This window comes from Dufourea novaeangliae, unplaced genomic scaffold, assembly GCF_001272555.1.
Source record: "Dufourea novaeangliae isolate 0120121106 unplaced genomic scaffold, ASM127255v1 scaffold16, whole genome shotgun sequence".
NCBI lineage: Eukaryota > Metazoa > Arthropoda > Insecta > Hymenoptera > Halictidae > Dufourea > Dufourea novaeangliae.
In genome coordinates, this window is record NW_015373891.1 from 458,478 (window position 1) to 476,654 (window position 18,177).

The 18,177-nt window shown below is 36.3% G+C and overlaps 3 protein-coding genes across 3 annotated transcripts; all 3 read left to right on the plus strand.

The window, feature by feature from the left end:
* The first annotated feature begins 4,220 nt into the window (after nucleotides 1-4,220).
* Nucleotides 4,221-6,286, plus strand: LOC107187591. The gene is made up of 3 exons (XM_015575721.1): nucleotides 4,221-4,280; nucleotides 5,126-5,829; nucleotides 6,143-6,286. Exons 1-3 carry the CDS (start codon nucleotides 4,250-4,252, stop codon nucleotides 6,284-6,286), a joined length of 879 nt encoding a protein of 292 aa, XP_015431207.1. The 5' UTR covers nucleotides 4,221-4,249.
* A 1,697-nt stretch (nucleotides 6,287-7,983) lies between these two features.
* Nucleotides 7,984-10,995, plus strand: LOC107187602 (vitellogenin-like). The gene is made up of 4 exons (XM_015575733.1): nucleotides 7,984-8,034; nucleotides 8,698-9,208; nucleotides 9,807-9,993; nucleotides 10,777-10,995. Exons 1-4 carry the CDS (start codon nucleotides 8,004-8,006, stop codon nucleotides 10,993-10,995), a joined length of 948 nt encoding a protein of 315 aa, XP_015431219.1. The 5' UTR covers nucleotides 7,984-8,003.
* Nucleotides 10,996-13,148: 2,153 nt separating this feature from the next.
* LOC107187985 lies at nucleotides 13,149-17,618 on the plus strand. Its single transcript, XM_015576199.1, has 3 exons — nucleotides 13,149-13,219; nucleotides 15,385-16,052; nucleotides 17,141-17,618. The coding sequence occupies exons 1-3, from the start codon at nucleotides 13,189-13,191 to the stop codon at nucleotides 17,372-17,374; spliced, it is 933 nt and encodes a 310-aa protein (XP_015431685.1). The 5' UTR covers nucleotides 13,149-13,188; the 3' UTR covers nucleotides 17,375-17,618.
* Nucleotides 17,619-18,177: the final 559 nt, after the last annotated feature.

Sequence of the window (18,177 nt, forward strand, 5' to 3'; positions counted from 1 at the left end):
GCTATCTGGGAATTAAATGATAATGAAATAAAATGAAGGCAAGGTATTAAAGAAGAAAGATTTTGTATCTGTTGCTGGATGTGCAATTATTCTTTGCTTGATTGTGATGCAGTAATAAGTAAGATCAGGATTTCTGATAACTCGATAATTGGATCTAGTTCCTGTCGATACGTTTCTCGAGTAGGCAACTTAATTTGGTATGTGTATATACGCGTTACGTCATTGGAATTACACGTTTTATTCGTTCAGTGATTCTTTTTCTTGAACTTTGACATCTGTAGCTACGCGTACGATAAGATTCGGTATTTACCGATTGGTATATTAAGTTGTAGCATAAATTCTGTTCAACAGATTTTTTCAAAAAATAATAACAAGCAATCTCGTACACGATGTGAAATTAACAGTGTACATATTTTTTTTAAACAAAACACATATACGTATGTATTTATTTAAATGTGACTTTAATCGTAATAACAACACGAACCACCGAGAGACACCGTATATAAATACACGTCCTCCTTACAACAAGAAGAAAACCTTATTTGAAACAGGTTTTACGAGCTGCAAATAAAAGACGAATTTAATTATATCGCCATATGTACCTTGATACATGAAACCTGTATGTGTACCTAGTATGGAAACATGTAGCATTTTCTAACTAGAACCTCAGGACACTCTTGTTCAATTTTCTATCTACATTTTTTCTCCTTCCATTCACTTATAACGTGTGCGCATGTAGATCACAGATGTGATATAGAATAGATTTACATACATAATTATGTTACATATGTGTCTGGGACTTCGTGTCTCATGTTCTGAAATACCGATCGCGCAAACAACTGTAGATTTTCTGCTGCCCTCTACATCATAAGAACGGTGAATTCGTGAATTACATTCAATCTGCTTACAGCTAGCCAATGAAGAAGCTAAACAACATGAAACAATTGATCAAAATGAACAAGCTCGCAGCTAATTATCTCATATTATTTGCGATATAATTCGTCAACTTGTAGATGATTGTAGTTGCCAATTCTATGCTAAATAATAATGATTGTCCAAGTCTAACCACACGGAGCTCGCTGCGAATGAAGATCTATTCCCACAACGCCTACATCGCTTTTTTGTACCGAAAAATAGTTGCGTCTAATATTAGTGTTTCTTAACAATTTATATCTTAAAAAATTGCTCCCAATTTGCTCCCTCGGAATCTACAATTGCTCCTATCGCACCGTTTATATTTAATGAGATATTCGCAAATGAAAAAGTAAAAATTTGATGTTTGCAAAATATGTAGATAGTTTGTAAATGGTCTTTTTAGACAAGTATTATGGTACCAAAAAATTGCTCCTGATCTGTTTTATAATAATCAATAGTGAGATATCTCAATAACAACTTATTAACGAGGAGCAAATGAAATAATGTTGTTGTATACAGGTTAGGTATACGTTAGACGGCAGGCGCTCGTTTATTGCAGCCTTCGGGGCTGTAGAGGGCCAGAATTCCAAGAATATTACAATATCTCATTAAATATAAACGTTGCGATGGGAGCAATTTTAGATTCCGAGGGAGCAAATCGGGAGCAATTTTTAAAAACTTATTAAGAAACACTAATGTTCGGCGCCAACTATTCTCCGGTACGTTGTGTGTATGTAGATAATATGATTTGTCGGTAACAAATATATGCACTGTATCTGTTTAAAGGATGAATGTAATATGAATGGAGAGTAGATTTTTATGCAAAAGTAGATTTTCTAAAGTAATTTATGACGACAGGAAGAAATCTGAATTTTTTTTTTAACAATATCCAGATCTAACAAGTTTCTATATATCTCGATTCGTACTTGTTATAAACAATATAAACAATAACAATTTGCATTATAAAAAAGCTGGCAGATTGTTTAACAATATCCCCCAGAAAGGTAATTGTTATAACAATTACTTTGTTAGATATAATAAATTAATCGAGAAATAATTTTTGGTGCGCTCGAAAGAGCAAATTCTACAAAAAAATCTAGGCAATAATTTTCGAAATAACTGAAGAAATAAACTGATACACATTTCTCACGCTTAAATTGTGTGAAGTTAATTATGAATAACAAAATATTCCATGTTTCTGGGAAATACTAAATTCATTTATACTATACTTGATAAGAAGCATGATCTGCAAAATGATAACAAATATAATATCCTTTTCGATAGAATTACTACACAACTTGCCTGAAACCGTAAACATTTTATATATTTAATTGTCCTTAGTTTTCCTGCACTTCTATTCTAACGCAAGAATTCTGTCAAAAAAAAACTAATTTAACGCAATGAAATTTGTTTTCCTTGTCAAATGACAATGTACGTATCTTCGAACGTTCAACGAACCTACGTTCCATTCACTAATCGGTATTCTTATAATCGAGGTTTTTATTTACAATCAAACCGCTACTGTTTCACCTATTATCGCACTAGTAGTCGACTATCATCTAATTTAGTATTGCAAACGAGATCATTTAAGTTAATCAACGTAATAACGGCAAAATTACTCTTCCCGCTCAGCGAAATAAGCGTCATTTCAAGGTCCTTGCCAATTAGACGTTCCCTGGTTATTTCCTACCTAGCCGTTTTTTTCCCTATTTCTTCCGACGAACCCTCAATATTTTACCCACGAATCTCAAGTCTTACTTTCCAGTTTACTCTTAACACATTGTCGACCAGTCATGTATCAGTTCAACGTACAAATTAAATCCTCTTTCAAAGTTGTAAGATCTCAAAGGGGTATTCTAGTTTAGAGTGTAATTTTTTAGGCCCTGTTATGGATATTATTACAAAGAAACCATATGATTTCTTTAATACTCGTTGTATACTAAAGCTGACTATACTATCCTTCTTAGCTCAACTGACATAACTAACATTTTCAAACATCCAAGAAAAATAAGGTTCTATAATTTTCCTTGTGCCATCCAATGTTTTGGATTATAGAACATTTTAATATAGGAAACGCTTTAAATTATATTTACTTTTTTCTTTCATAAGCGTAAGTGATAATTAATACCTACCAAATTTAGTAGATAAGACAATGTAAACTAGTAAGATCTAAACTTTAATTGAAATGTGAAAAATACGTGGAGGTTCAAATTATTTCGAAAAATCCTGAGAAACGACAATCTGGATATTTTAACTATGCAGAAAAGTATAGTCACCTATCAATATTTGTCTTGGTTGGATGGATTGATTCTTTGCATATTCAAACGTAATCCACCTATTTGCATCAAGCAGCTAAACACCCCTCGAACCAGCTATCGTCTATAATTATACCTTGTATTTTCGTTAACGAATTATTCCTCAACTAGGTAATAGTACCCAGTTCACGTTCAGGGATTATTTCACTTCTGGTAAATGTGAATCCGCCCTCGCGCGCGGAATATTCCGCTTACGGATGCAAATTGGTTAGACGTCTTTCACTTTGAAATGCGTTGACCTAATCCTGAAGCATAATTTAGGCGTAAATCTGTAAAGACACTGCAAAGACAAATGTCGTAACACCAACATTTTGTGTTGACTGCCATGACACCCAAATATGGGTGACATTGCAAAAGGTTTGGATTATTTAAATATCATTACAAAATTTTGTGTGAATTTAACATCGCAGTGTAATTTAAACAGGATCAACTGTCTCTGCTACCTAAACACGTATATTTTCGACGATTTATGAATTAAGAAACGAACTGACGTGTGTCTGACTACGTACGGCTGTTTCCACTGTGTTTTCTTATTTCCCTGTATATCTACAAAACCATAATACATATAAAAAAGTGTACATTTGACAATTTTAATGGGTTTCCATTCCCTATAAAACTGTACAATAAAATTGCTAATAATTTGTTTATTTATTTACTTATTTAGACAATTCTTAGGGCAAGTGTATTATTTACTCTAAATCTTAAATATTAATACCAATGAAACAGAATTTCACTTTGACTCAAAGAAAATGTATGGTATACACGTTTATTAAATTCAGTTTGAAATCGTCATCACGTGTCTGACTCGATGTTATAAGGGGTTAATAGATAGCTTGAAAGAAAACCGAAAGACGGACGTTAGGAATCGTAGTTAAGCCGTTCGTAGAAATTTCAGATGCTAGCTGAGGGGGCACACGTTCATTAAATTGTGCCCCACCTAACCTGGCCCGCCTACACGAAGGCCGGTGCGACACGGCGACGGGACAACTTATATTTCGACCAAACCATCGGGCGACGCGATGAACTACATCCTAGTGCCGTTTCTTCTAGGTCAGTTTTGCCATCTGTCTGTCTCTCTTACCCCTTTTCCGATTAATTGATTGCCGTGCTCGTGACCGGTTATTGTCGGTGTCAAGAAGGATGGGTCAGGCTATGTAACGTGTTAAAACATTAACACCGTATTTACGTCATACCAGGCGCGTTTATACGAAAATTTGACGTGATTATATCGACCACTCGGCCGGAACAAATACAGTGAATTGGTAGATGTATTGATGTGTGGATACTGAATGTTTTGATTAAACGTGGATTGATTCTTCGTGGCTGGTCACGATTCGAACACAACTGTGGGGTTCAGTGGATGATTGTTTATATTTGTGAAGAAATGGATACCGAGATGTTTAATTCTGTTCGTTTGATTACGTGATTTTATGCATTTGTATTGGTGAACGAAATAGAAACTGGAATGAGTAGTACTGAATCCAATGAATCCAAAAGAATCCAAAAGAATCCAAAAGAATCAAAAAGAATCCAGAAGAATCCGAAAGAATCCGAAAGAATCCAAAAGAATCCAGAAGGATCCATCAAGACCCATCAGAATCCATCAGAATCAATCAGAATTCACAACAATCCATGTGAATCTATTAGAATTCACCACAATCCATGTGAATCCATTAGAATCCATTAGAATCCTTCAGAATTCATCAGAATACAAAAATTCACCACAATCCATGTTAATTCATTAGAATCCATCAGAATCGAAACGAATCCATCAGGAACCATGAAAATCCCAAACACATTGGAACCACATATGTAGAACAATCGAAAAGAATTTTCAAAAAATCTAAAAAATGTGAGAAGTGACCTCTTTGAATCGATAACGACTTATCTTTCAGCCGTTCGGCTACCGAACAACGACGATCAATGGAAGAACGGGCCGGAGTACACGTTCAACGCGACAATCGGCACGATCGCGAGCATAGACTACGACCATTTATTGGGATTGCAAGAAGACGATCAATCGGAGGACTATTATAGAGGTTCGAGTGTGACCACTCAACTGAAATGCAGGCCCAGAGAGCCAGACAGATTACGCTGTCGATTCGAGAACACCAAAATCACCTTGTTAAATGCTTCAATATTCGAGCCTGATGCTGTCATCCCAGCCGAGGATGCAACCTACAGGTCCTTCGGCTTCGGGAACGTGTCGTTCGAGATCGAGTTCGACCAGAACGGAATCAAAAGTTACGAATTCGAAAATGACAGTGAAATAATGGTCGATCGCACCGCGAGCATGTGTCGATTGATAGCCGGTCATCTGAACTTATGGCCGAAGATGGGCGAGGTGAAGAGGATCAAGAGACTGGAGAACACGACCGTGGGCGAGTGTCCTGTCAGTTACGATACCGAGAAAGTGAATCTGGACAATTGGACGACGATCAGGGAGTATCTGCTCACTAAGCCCCTCAATATGCAAATGAAGAAAGGGTTACAGATTAGAAAGGTGATACACCTGGACGAGTGTCTTCCTCATCCGGTTTACTTCTTCGGGACGCGGTACACCTTTGACGTGGTTCCGTTCGAGTCTATTCAGAAATTGGTACGTAATCACTAAGGTGGTTCTTATTTTCAATTTTAGAATTTTTTTTGCAACGCCCCCGAAAAAATTTCATAGTAACGTAAACCTTATCCATCGAGCTTTAATATCCCTTAAACAATATTTCTCTGATACTTTCAACAATTTTATAAATGCCTTGTAACATTTACCACATAACTTGTCCTCTTTCCATTGGGCAAAACGTGTTCATTAAAAAAATATGTGACGTTAAGTTTCAATGTTATGAACAATTTTGTAGAATGTTCTGACCTTTTGTTTTTACAAATGTCCACTGATTTTTATTCCATGATTCTAGGTATCATCCGTGGGAAGAGTGTTCCTTTCGAATTCCAACTTCACTTCCGAAACCGTCAATACACTCCACGTTTACGACGAGAACAGGAAGTTGATCGGAAATGACGTCGCCTCCGTCACCGATCCTTCGTCAACTAATCGATAAAATTAGAACCAATTCTTCGGTTCGTTTTTTTTCTGTATATGCAGACGTAACGTAATTCGTGGCAGCAAGAGGGCACGAATTAATGTCAGGGATCTACAGATGTACGAAAAATGAATTTATGTGAATAAAAAATAGTTGAAAGTTGATATTTACGACACCAAGAAGACCCACTTTCATTCGAAGCAATCAAAGCATTTTCAATTTAAACTCTTTTATGCATTAAGTCCCGTCTTTTTAATATTGAATCTCACAATTTGGTTGTGATTCTTCGAACAGTTTAAGCGAAACTGCTACGAAGTCCCACATGCACGGAAGTAAAAATAAATAATATACTTTTATGGAATAAAATAATAACTGTACTATATATTATACTTTTAATGAGACACTCCATAATAGGTGCAGAGAAATTCTATTTTCATTCGTTCGATACTTCACTAATTTCAAATTATTCCATAAAGAATGTCTTTTTAGAGATTCCAGAAAAATGAAACTTACCAGAGAGCTCGAAGAAACACAAATATCAATAATTTCTTATTATTTCTTAACAAGCTCATCGGGCCACTAATCTGTCCGTAGTTGGGTCACTTACCCTAAACCATAGGATCCTCTAAATCCGTCACTGCGATCACAGACGAAGTATAGGAGTAGACATTGCATCCAATATATTTTTGCGGCCCACTTTTCTGGGGTTACGTACCCCATTTCTATTTTAATGTCACTACCTACCGCAGATTCACCGTTCTCAAAACGTAGAGGTCGCTAAAATCATAGGCTTTTTAAGGTTTCGGTACTACAGTTTAGATGGGCCAACTCCCATAAGATGAAATGTTTACTATTATACCTCGTGCTGCAATACACGTACATTACTTTCCGACTGGAAAGAGAAAGAAAGAGCTAAATTGACGCTCGTTAATTCGCAAGAAGGGGTCAGTAGTGCAGCTAAACTGGCCACGTTATAAAAGCGGCCCCAACGTCCAATTACACTATTGAAGTGGTTGAATGTTGCACGGTGCCCATCATCTACGAACTGATGAACATAGTGCCATTTTTCATGGGTAAGGGTCATTCCACGTGAATCCCGTTGCATTGGTTTTCCTGAAAGAATTATGCGAAAAACCACTCATCTAAACGGATTTGTCTCTCTATTAGTTTTAGTTCAGTACTTTTAGAAATTCCTGCGAAAAAAAATACTAAAAATTAACCTATTTTTAGTTTTTATCGCAGAGTTCCCAGTTTTTGATCTAATACTCCTGGACTATTTGTGTAATCGACGTTCTACTATGACAGTGGATACGAAACAACCGTTGGATTTAAATGAAGACGCGGTTTATGGACACTTCGCTCGTCGCTATTGAATTGCAATTATATTAACTATAAGTAACATAAAAGAAAAGTCTCCCACAAGATATTTTTTCTGAATTTTATTCGTTATTCGTTGTACGAATAAAAATTTATTCGAACACTGTCCAGACCTTCCAAATGTATCAGAAGGTGTTCGAGGGCGTTCAAGAACGTCCAATGTCGTCCGATCTCTGTCGGAACTAGGAAAGGTGACAATTACGCGCACGGAAGATTTCAGCAAGAATTACGTTCCGCACGGAAACGGTCGTTAATCAAATTGTTTCCAAGGAGACGATAATGAATCAAGTTGCCTGTCGTATAAAAGGTAGACAGATTGATGCTGTCGCATCAGTTATATCGTTAGAGGTTGGACGACATGTTGGTAACAATTCTACCGTTTTTGTTGGGTATGTAAACTAAGAACGTTCAAGTAATCTCTTATATTGCTAATTGACACTAGGACATTACTGTAGTTCCTTCGTTTTACTAACTTTCCCTATATGTTGTTAGAAATGGACCCTCAACTTTTATTATTTTCTTAACAATATCTAATAGAATCATAACTTTTGTTACTATAATAATAATTATTGGACTCCTTACTATTTTACCCACTGCATCTTTTTTAGTGATTAATAGACCCCTGATGTTTTAATAAATCAAAACTCCTCACTATTACAGTATAACTACAGTATTTACCCCATCGAAGAAAAGTTTACTGAATTTCATTTTATCGTTTCCTTCAGAAATTTTAGATAAATATATAATACATACAGGCTGTTCTATGTAAGTGTTGTCACAAAACTTTAGGACTTTTTTTTAACTTTATACAATAGCTACAGATTGGTGAAAATGACCCTGCATTCACTGCACGGCGGTTAAACTTCGAACACTCATCGCTAATTTACTGTACAGCAATCTTCGAAGGCTCCTCAAGCACTGAACATTAAATATTTCATAAACTAATGGTCAATAACCCTTATTAAAATCAGCGTTACTTGTTATTAGTATTAAGCACCCTTCGAACACTGATCGATGATTTACTGCACCTTGTCCATGATTTAACATTCCAGCCGCACACGTAGCCGTCGACGAGGACGCTCACCAGGCCTCCGACTGGCAACGATACGGCCCAGAATGCACATATGACGTCCTGGTGAACATGTCTCTGTCCAACGTCGACGACAAAGATGATCGTACCTGCATGACGACCGTGACCGAGCTAAGGTGCAGGCCAAAAGGCAGTGACACCCTCAGCTGTCGTTTCGCCAACTCAAAGATGTTCAGCCTGGACGTGAGAGGGGATGTGTGTCCAGAAGTGGATAGATTCATACCGAACAACGACAGATTCCGTGACCCGTTTGAGGTCAGATTTAACTCATTGGGCATCGAGAACCTGGTCGTCCCGAGGAACATCTCGAGTGGCAGGCTGGACATAATCAGAGACATCGTGGGCCAGCTGAACATAGGCTTCGAGCTGGAGAAGGGTAAGCAACGGTTCGTCGCCACGGAGAAGTCCAGTGTCGGAAACTGCGAGGTGGAGATCAAGATGTCGAGGCCAGGATACGGGAGGGGTAGCGACAGGTAGGGATGAACCGATTCAAATAAATACACGTAAATAATTGGTATTTTTGTTTCGATATCGAGTGTTTTTAGTATCGATACTTTTCGTTGCGATATGCAGGGTGTTCAGATTAAAACAGGCCACCTAAATATCATCTCTATCTGTGATCATACGAGAAATATTTTTTACGTGGTTTCAAGCAGGGTTGGGCAGAATTTTATTCGAATTACACAGTGAAAAGCAGCAGTATCTGAGGATGTCGTCCTGAGTTTTAAACAGTTAATGAGATTAAATAATTGTTCGACAAATGTCGATTCATTCATAAAGAAGTATTATTTTATTATAAAAATTTTAATTTCCACGTTTTAAAAGTGATGAAATACTTCTTTTTATCTGGTTTCAAGAGACGAATTGGATGGTGGACAAAATTATATAAGTGAATTTTAAATTTTTAGAAAGAACCATTAAAAAGTAACAGTTATAAAAAAATGTTGTCACCATCCGATACAAGTAGGTGTTGATACTTTTGATACGATGCTAAGTAGGTATCGATATTTTCTTTCGATGCAAGTTATGAGTAAAAGTATCGATACCTTAATGGTATCGGTTGATCCATAGTGACAGGAAGATGGAGCAGGATATGGACATTGTGTTTGAGCCCGAGAGACCGGAGATCGTGCCCCTGAATAGGGCGATGCTGGATATAGAGAAGGTCAGACAGATAAAGAAGTGCTCGGAAAAGTCGTTACATTTCTTCGGGACCAATGTGAATCCAAATTTGGAGAAGAATATTTACTTTGTCATGGTAAGACGGGGTGTGTCACAATTGGGGTAGTACAACCGTTTAGGTTAAGTAATTACAGTAAATCCTCGATGAGTGTTCGAAGGCACCTCGGCACTGAACATTAAATATTTCATAAAGTAATGGCCACAGGCGGCTGAAACAATTATCATTGGCTTCAGAATTGCAAGCTTATATCATTCTGTGCTAGACCTCGTTAAAAAATCAGCGTTACACCTGGAAAGTTCTCCTGGTGCGTGCCAAGAAGCCTTTGGACAATCATCGAGGATTTACTGTATACAAGAAAAAATGAGTCTGAAAGAAAAGAATGAAATTTTTTCGGGTGATGCTTCGGTTTTTGAAATAATCGAATTTGAAAATTTATTGGAGACCCGGCTATGTTCATTGCATTTCATTTCTACTTATTGTCACTGCGATACACTTGTGCTCGATGAATTTTCTAAGTGGGTTTTCTTAGAAGCTCATGTAAAAAAATTTATTCTTCTTTTTCGACGTATTTTTTCGTATAGATTCATCTCCTCATCTATGTCCACACCTATTTTATTGTTATCTTATAGACTTCCAAAAAATTCAGGAATACTTCCCAGGATCTTTACTATATGATCGAATAGTTTTTAAAATCGAATGTTAAAAAGTTTTCTTTTAATAAAAATTCCTTCGTTTCGGAAACATTTGAGCGCGAAATTTCACTTTTACCATAAGAGACCCAGGGGTGTCACGGAGGGTTAAAGTTAGATCCATAAAAACTGTTAAATTTTGTGTTAACTATATTTCTGTGTTTTCCAGACGACGTCAGTTACTCGCATACGCATTTCAGAAAAGGGGATGACTTCGTGCACCGAATCTACAGGCACGCTGAATGCAGTGAACAAGGCCATAACAATGCCAATCAATCAGAAGATAAGCTTGTCTCTGAGAAGCATAACTCCAGCTCAAAGCTCGTTACCGGATATAATGAATCCAGCGTCGACTAGTTTGTACGGCTTTAGAAACATTAAACATTAACTGAAAAAACAAAATTAACTAATGTAAAAACGGTTCTACAGAATGTACACTGATTATCGTTTCTTAGAGTGGTAGGACGGATGCACCAGTAAATGAACAAGTACCAGTGAACAAACATTCTATGTAAAAACGAGTAAATTAAGTTATTAAAATAAGCAAATGAGTAAATATTGATATTGAAACAACTTTCACGCTGTTAGTTAGAAATGTTCGTTTACTAGTGAAATCTGTATTTTTCTGTTCTTGATTTAATTAATTGTATTTTTACAATTTTTCAAATGGAAATCTATACGTTATAAAATGCTGCAAATATTAAAAAAATTTAATTTTCATGTGCCAAGTATTTATTAATATTATTATCGTTTAAAATTCGACTTTAATAGTTAGAAAATGTCAAAAGTGCTCGTTCATTGGTGTATTTACCCTACATTATTTACTATTCATTTGCCGTTTTTTTATAAACTCACGATTAACCGGGCTCCTATGTCAATAATCGTTCATCTGAAATCACCATGCAAAATACCATTCGTAGATCATCAATTCGAAATTGTATGTAAATATTCATTAAACATTTAAACACATGAAAAAAGTGATAATTCCTATTTGTCTGTCACAGTCCTATTGTCTGTAAAATTTTCATTACGGTGTCGGATAAAAAAGTTGTAAAAAGAGATCTTTACTATATTCTTCGCAATTCGGACAAATTGCAACTTTTTCGCAATTTTTTGTACACATTATATAGTAAACAAATTTTTCTAACTTCCCAATTTAAAAAAAATCATTTTGATTTAAAGATTGAGCGAATAATTTTTTACCCATTATATTGGGTTGAACCAAAAATTCGTTTGCAATTTTAAGGAAAAATACGAGCCTAAATATTGAACATTTATTTTTGCGTTTTGGTCAATAACGTATCCGTCACGATTTTTTAATGTCTCGGCTGTCTCTCCAGTGCTACTGTGTCGATTGCAATGTGTCTGCACGTCTAGAAATTGTGACGTCAGATAGTAAACGAATCGTCTCTGGTGAATACGAGGTCGCTAATGCATATTAGACCGGGAGCGCAGAGATCCCCATTGATAAAGCTTCTATTCGTTGTCATCTCGAACGCTTATCACGGAACGACAGATTGCGCGAGATTAACAACGATCGGTAGAATAGAGAACGTCGCTTGCAACATGGTTTATCAGAACTGGTAGTTAGAAGCAAGATTTAATAGCAATAAGGTAATTCTAGATTGTCGAAAATACATATTACATTCGATTCCTTTCGGACGAGTACAGGAAAATACTTCAACAATAGCAAAACTTGTTGCTAACATACACGTCTTCGAGTAACCGAAAACTCCACAATAAAATATTAATCGAAGAATTGTTATTTCCCTTCGTCGATTGTCAATTATTTTACGTTTCAATAGTACACAATTAAAGCATAATAATATGTATTCAATACTATTGAAACGTATTTGAAAGTATTGTATTTTGAAAATACGTATCATTATGTTTTAATTGTAAAGAATTTTAAAAATAGGTACTATATATTATGTTTTAATTGTGTATTATTTGAAATGTAAATGACAGTCGATGAACGGAAATAACAATTTTTCGATTAATTTTTCGTTGCGGAGTTTTCGTTTACGTGAAGACGTGTATGTTAGGAATCAATTTTGCTATTGTTAGCAAAGTATATGAAATTGGTTGTACACTGTTGTTCCGAAGTATTGCACGCCTACTACAAAATACGTAGTAAAAGCATAACCAATGCATAGCAAAATTTTATTAACCCTCACATGACAGTCCTTACTTTGCTCCCATTTTTGTCACCCCTGTAAAATCGTAAGTTAAGTTTTATTCTGTTTAACAATTTTAATTGTTCTCCAAACCTATGAATTCCACAGATTCAAATGTAATTTTTCATTCTTCGGTGCAATACGTTGAAACACTAATTGTGTTTTAATTCTGATCATTGAAAAAATTAGGTGATTAACAGCCGATGAAGAGGAACCATTGAATCGCGCCGAGACGTTCCCCGAAGACCGGGATTCGCGAATAATCCGCGAGCTCGTATGATAATTACTTAGCCCGGTAGTGGGACGGCTTAATTAAATTACGAGGTCGTCGGAGTGCATCGGTGATATAAAAGGACATTCGTGCCGAAGAAGAGTGTTAAACCAGTTGAAGGCAGTGCCGCGACATGCTCGCCTCATTAATTCCGTTCTTCTTAGGTCGGTAAGCCAATTTTCCATTTAGCCATCGTTATCGTCAATCTCTCTAAATCGGACCAGGAACTGCTTACGCGAACGATAATGCACGACACTAATTATAACATCATTGAACGTCATTTCTAACGTCATAACTTTCATCGTGTTATGGAATCTCGCTCTTTTCGAATGTAATCGGACTTATCATCGCAACGTTAACCCTTAGAACGATCGAAATAATTAATTATACATTGAAGCAACATATACTAAATCAATAATATATTCGTTGCATAATTCTATATTCTTAGTCTGCGTTTGATTGGGGAAAAATTTACAAAATTAACAGCACGGTGAATGGTTGAATAGTATTGGTTAATATGCAGATTTCTTTGAGTAAAATATATTGTTACCCAAGATTCTAATCTAAGCCATCATACAATATTTTTACTGGATTTCATAAGTTTCTGCTAAAATTATTTGCGATCATTTTAAAGGAGGTCTGGTAAGTGAAAATTTCTACGATCAGATAGTTTCCGAAATAATATCGTAAACCAGCGCATTTCAATCACGCTAATATCAACTAAAATTGTCTGGAATACGTCAAGAAATATTTCGAACCAACTTAGTTAAGATAAACATCTCTACCGTCAAGATAGTTTTTGTTGCAAAAATTCTCAATCTGTCGCCCTAAAACAATATATTGGGTAAGTGCAAAAGTTTTGTTTTATTATATTAATACATTATATGTCGATGTCAAGGCAACACAGTGAATTGTTGTTTGGAACAAAAATTGACGCGATCAAGTGTGTTTTATTGTGTAAAATAAAATTAAAATTGAGGTCCAGAAAAGAAATTTTAAAAAATGGAAAGAATAAACGTTACAGACGTAGCAACAAAATTTTTGTAAGCTCTTTAAAGAAACCGTTATATCCATCGCACTATGTAGTAAAATGTAAATTTATTAATATAATTTAATTATACGAATTCACTGAATAATAACATTCAAAAAATTTGTTCATTAGAATAAAAATTTCTATTGAAAATACATATGTTACAGAAGTATTATTATGTATTTTATTAAATTATAATTAAGTTTATTATTTATTAGTTGACTCTTTTACAGTAAACCCATCAAACCTTTTGCACTGACCCAATATTACACATCTTCGTCACTCTATTTCCTGTCATTATCTTCTTATACCAGAAAATTGCTTGCGAAAATATGTCAGAATACCACAGATGATAAGTGACCACACTCCAACAATTGAGACTATTTCCTTTCCTATTCACAACTTAGTGTACTAGGTTGTTGCATAATAAACGTCATTTCTCAACGCGCGTCATGTCAGCCATCTTGAAATCGTTAAACGCGGGATCAAGAAGCTCGTAACTAGTTCACAAGAATGTATTCATTCAGACGGACTTTACTTCGATTAAAAATATTTTCCAGATAAAATAAAATTGTATTATCTCCGCCATTCAAAAACGTAATTTATCATGCAACAACCTAATAAATTAAAAGTTCTGAAATACAGTGACCCACAAAGTTCACGGAAAATTGTCACATTTGTTTAACCAAAGCATGTACCAATCTGCGAATTTAATTTCAAAATTAAGCAAAATTTATCACAAAAGCACGATAACAGTAAAGATTACAAGAATAGATCAACAAAGGGTGTTAATAAAAATGTGGGACACTTGCATAGGGTGGATACTACATGCAAAACTAAGACGAAAATCACGAATGACGAATTTTTTTGTTACAAACGAATTATATTTTAGACAATTTGTTAGATAAATTATATTTTAGACAAACCTCGTCTACTAGAAGTTTTTTAGTATCTCCTCTGGTTCTCGAGATAGTACATTCGGGTCAAAACTTCGTGGGATGGTTTCACCCCTTAAAGTCGCGTCTCAGCCGATAAAAAAAAAATACGTATCCCTTATTTTTGACTGTTTAACAGCCATACCAAGTTTCATAAAAATCAGAGGAACACTCCCGTGCATTTCCTTGTTCGATAATTATGGATAAGAAATTTTAACGGACATTCCTGTGGATTCTAGATAGCGTTTAGGGTGTCCCAGAGGATATACAGGGTGAAACAAAAAAAGAGTTCGTAACATCTGAAGTAGATAGTACTTGGAAAATGATGAAAAATTCAAAATGGGAACCGTTCCAATCATTTCAGTCGCCCGTATGGCGGTCGACGAGACCGTGTGGAAGCACGGGCCGGAGTACGTCTTCGACGTCGAGATGAACTTCACGTCGATCCCGATGAACCACGACGCGGTAAAACGATCGAACTACACCGCGATGAACCTCTTCTGCAGACCTAAAGGACCCGATTCCCTGAACTGTCAGACGGGCAATTGTCGCGGTCAGACCGTGGACATGACCAACGACAATCAACTGGACGTCTCCGAGGAGGACTACAAACAACTCTGCAACGAGGATCCGTTCGAGATCAAGTTCAACCAACGTGGCGTCGAATACATGATCGTCAACGAGGGCATACGCGTCTACACACTGAACGACCTCAAACTGATCGTCGAGTGTCTGAGCATCGGAGTGGATTTGAACGGTGTGCCAGACGGGATCTTCCAGGTTCCAGAGAACACCACGATCGGTCGTTGCAACGTGAACGTCGGGATCAATCACTATCCGTCGAAAGGAGTCGCTAGCAAGATGAGGAGCTATCGCTACGAGCTGGAATCGCTACCGCAGCTGAACAAAGTGCCCGGCGAGGCTATTGTGATCCAGAAGACGATCAAATTGAACAACTGCAGCCACTACGCTCCGTTCTACTTTGGATCCTATGGAGACAATGTCGTCGAACCGGACCTTCAGTCCCATTTGGTAAGTCACTTTGTTTTCATGGGATATAATCATAGCCAAGTTTTCCAACTGAAATACAATCGTATTATCTCCGGCGTTCGAAAACGTAATTTATTATGCAACAACCTAATAAATTAAAAGTTCTGACAATTAGTTCACGGAACATTGCCACATTTGTTTTACCAAAGCATGTACCAAACTGCGAATTTAATTTCAACATTAAGCAAAATATAATCATAGCCAGGTTATCAGTCGGGGGAGCGGCAAAAATATTAACACATCGACTGCCACAGTGAAAAAGGCAGTACGTAGCCAGACACGCTTTATTTTGTTTTTCACCCCTTGTCATTCGGTTTTTTTTACGACTTCACTCTCAATAATTACTTTATCGTTAATATTTTCCCAGACACTTGAGGAATTCTATTCTTATGGCAAATGTTAGATTTATTCTAAACCATAAATGTTCATATCAGCGAAACAGTATTTCACGTTGACTCAAAGAACACGAATAACATACTTGTTTACTAAATTCAGTTTGAAATCGTTATCACGGGTCTGACTCGATGTTGTAAGTCAAGGGGTTAAAGTCATAAAACGTTAAAAATTTATGCATTTTATTAATAGAGGTTATTGGTCGTGTTTCAAATTGTATTGCAATATTAAATATTACGCAAAAATGTTGTAACTCTAGGAAAGAAGGGAAGGACGGAAAAAAGTGGCTTCTGGCCCACCCTACAAGAAAAAAAAATTGTATTTTGCCCACCCTCCCAAAGTTACAAATTTTTTGCATAATATTTAATATTGCTGTATAATTTGAAACACGACCAACAACCTCTATTAACAAAACGCATACATTTTCAACGATTTATGACTTTAAAAACAAAATAAAGAGTGTCTGGCTACGTACAGCCTTTTTCACTGTGGCAGTCGATGTGTTAATATTTTTGCCCCCCCCCCTTGACTGATAACCTGACTACGTCCATGGAAAAAACGTTATGATAATACTGTTAAATGACTCGCTCCTAAATCAAATTAAATTTTCTATATAATATCGTAAAAATTGTTCAACAAATTAATCACAAACAATCTACCGATCTTTTCCATTCCAGGAAAGCTCGTCCAGTCGCATTTTCGTGTCCGACGTCCAGTTCGTCTCGTCGATCACGAGGACAGGGACAATGGGCTCGGACAGGATGAACAATCTCGTCGCCATCTCGGAATACATAAGCGTTACGTTACGGGACATTCGAGGCGCGAAATGGGCACCGTCTGAAATCCCCGAGGCATCGAAGACCAGCATCGAGATGAACGCGGACGTGAATAGAATTTACGCGATGAAGTAAATTTTAAACATTGTTTTCGCAGTACATTATTTTTTTTTTTCATAACAATCCATCCATTTGCAATTACCGACCAGTGGTTTAGTTAGAAAGATCGTCAATGTAAAGTGTTCCTTCGACACCGTAACGTGAAATAAATCGAAGCCTCTGACTGCAGAGTGAAACACCAGAGTGAAACGATACTTTGCGAATTATTAGAAGAATATTTACTGTGTAACACCGTCGAGAAATAAAGTTATAGAAATTACCGATAAGAATATTCCATTTGCAGACGGTGAATTTAATAAACGATTTCTGGGGACTAGTCTTGTATGTAAAGATATCGAGTTAATCAGCATACTATGTTCTCTGATAGCACACAGACGGCTTAATGACGGCTTAAAGACGCCGCAGAACTAAAATAGCCTTAAAATGGGCGTCTTCAAGACGTCATGTGCTTGATAAAAGCAAAATATGTTTTGCACTATTCACCAATATTTTATGTTACTTATTATCTCTGTTTTAGATATTTGTAATATAGGTATTGACTTCTGAAGAACTTATATTTTAAAAGAAAGTGAGAACATTCCACTATAAAATAGTCTGCGACGAACATTTTCGAAACCAAATTAGGGGCAACAAACGTGTTAATTTGCCACTGAAAATTCTCCAAAAAACCATCCCACACATTTATTAACATCCTACAGATACACAGATAAACAACCCAAGATAGTACATGACGCCGTAAAGACGTCCATTTCACGGCTATTTTAGGTCTGAGGCGCCTTTAAGCCGTCTTCAAGGCGTCATTGGACGTCATGTGCTAT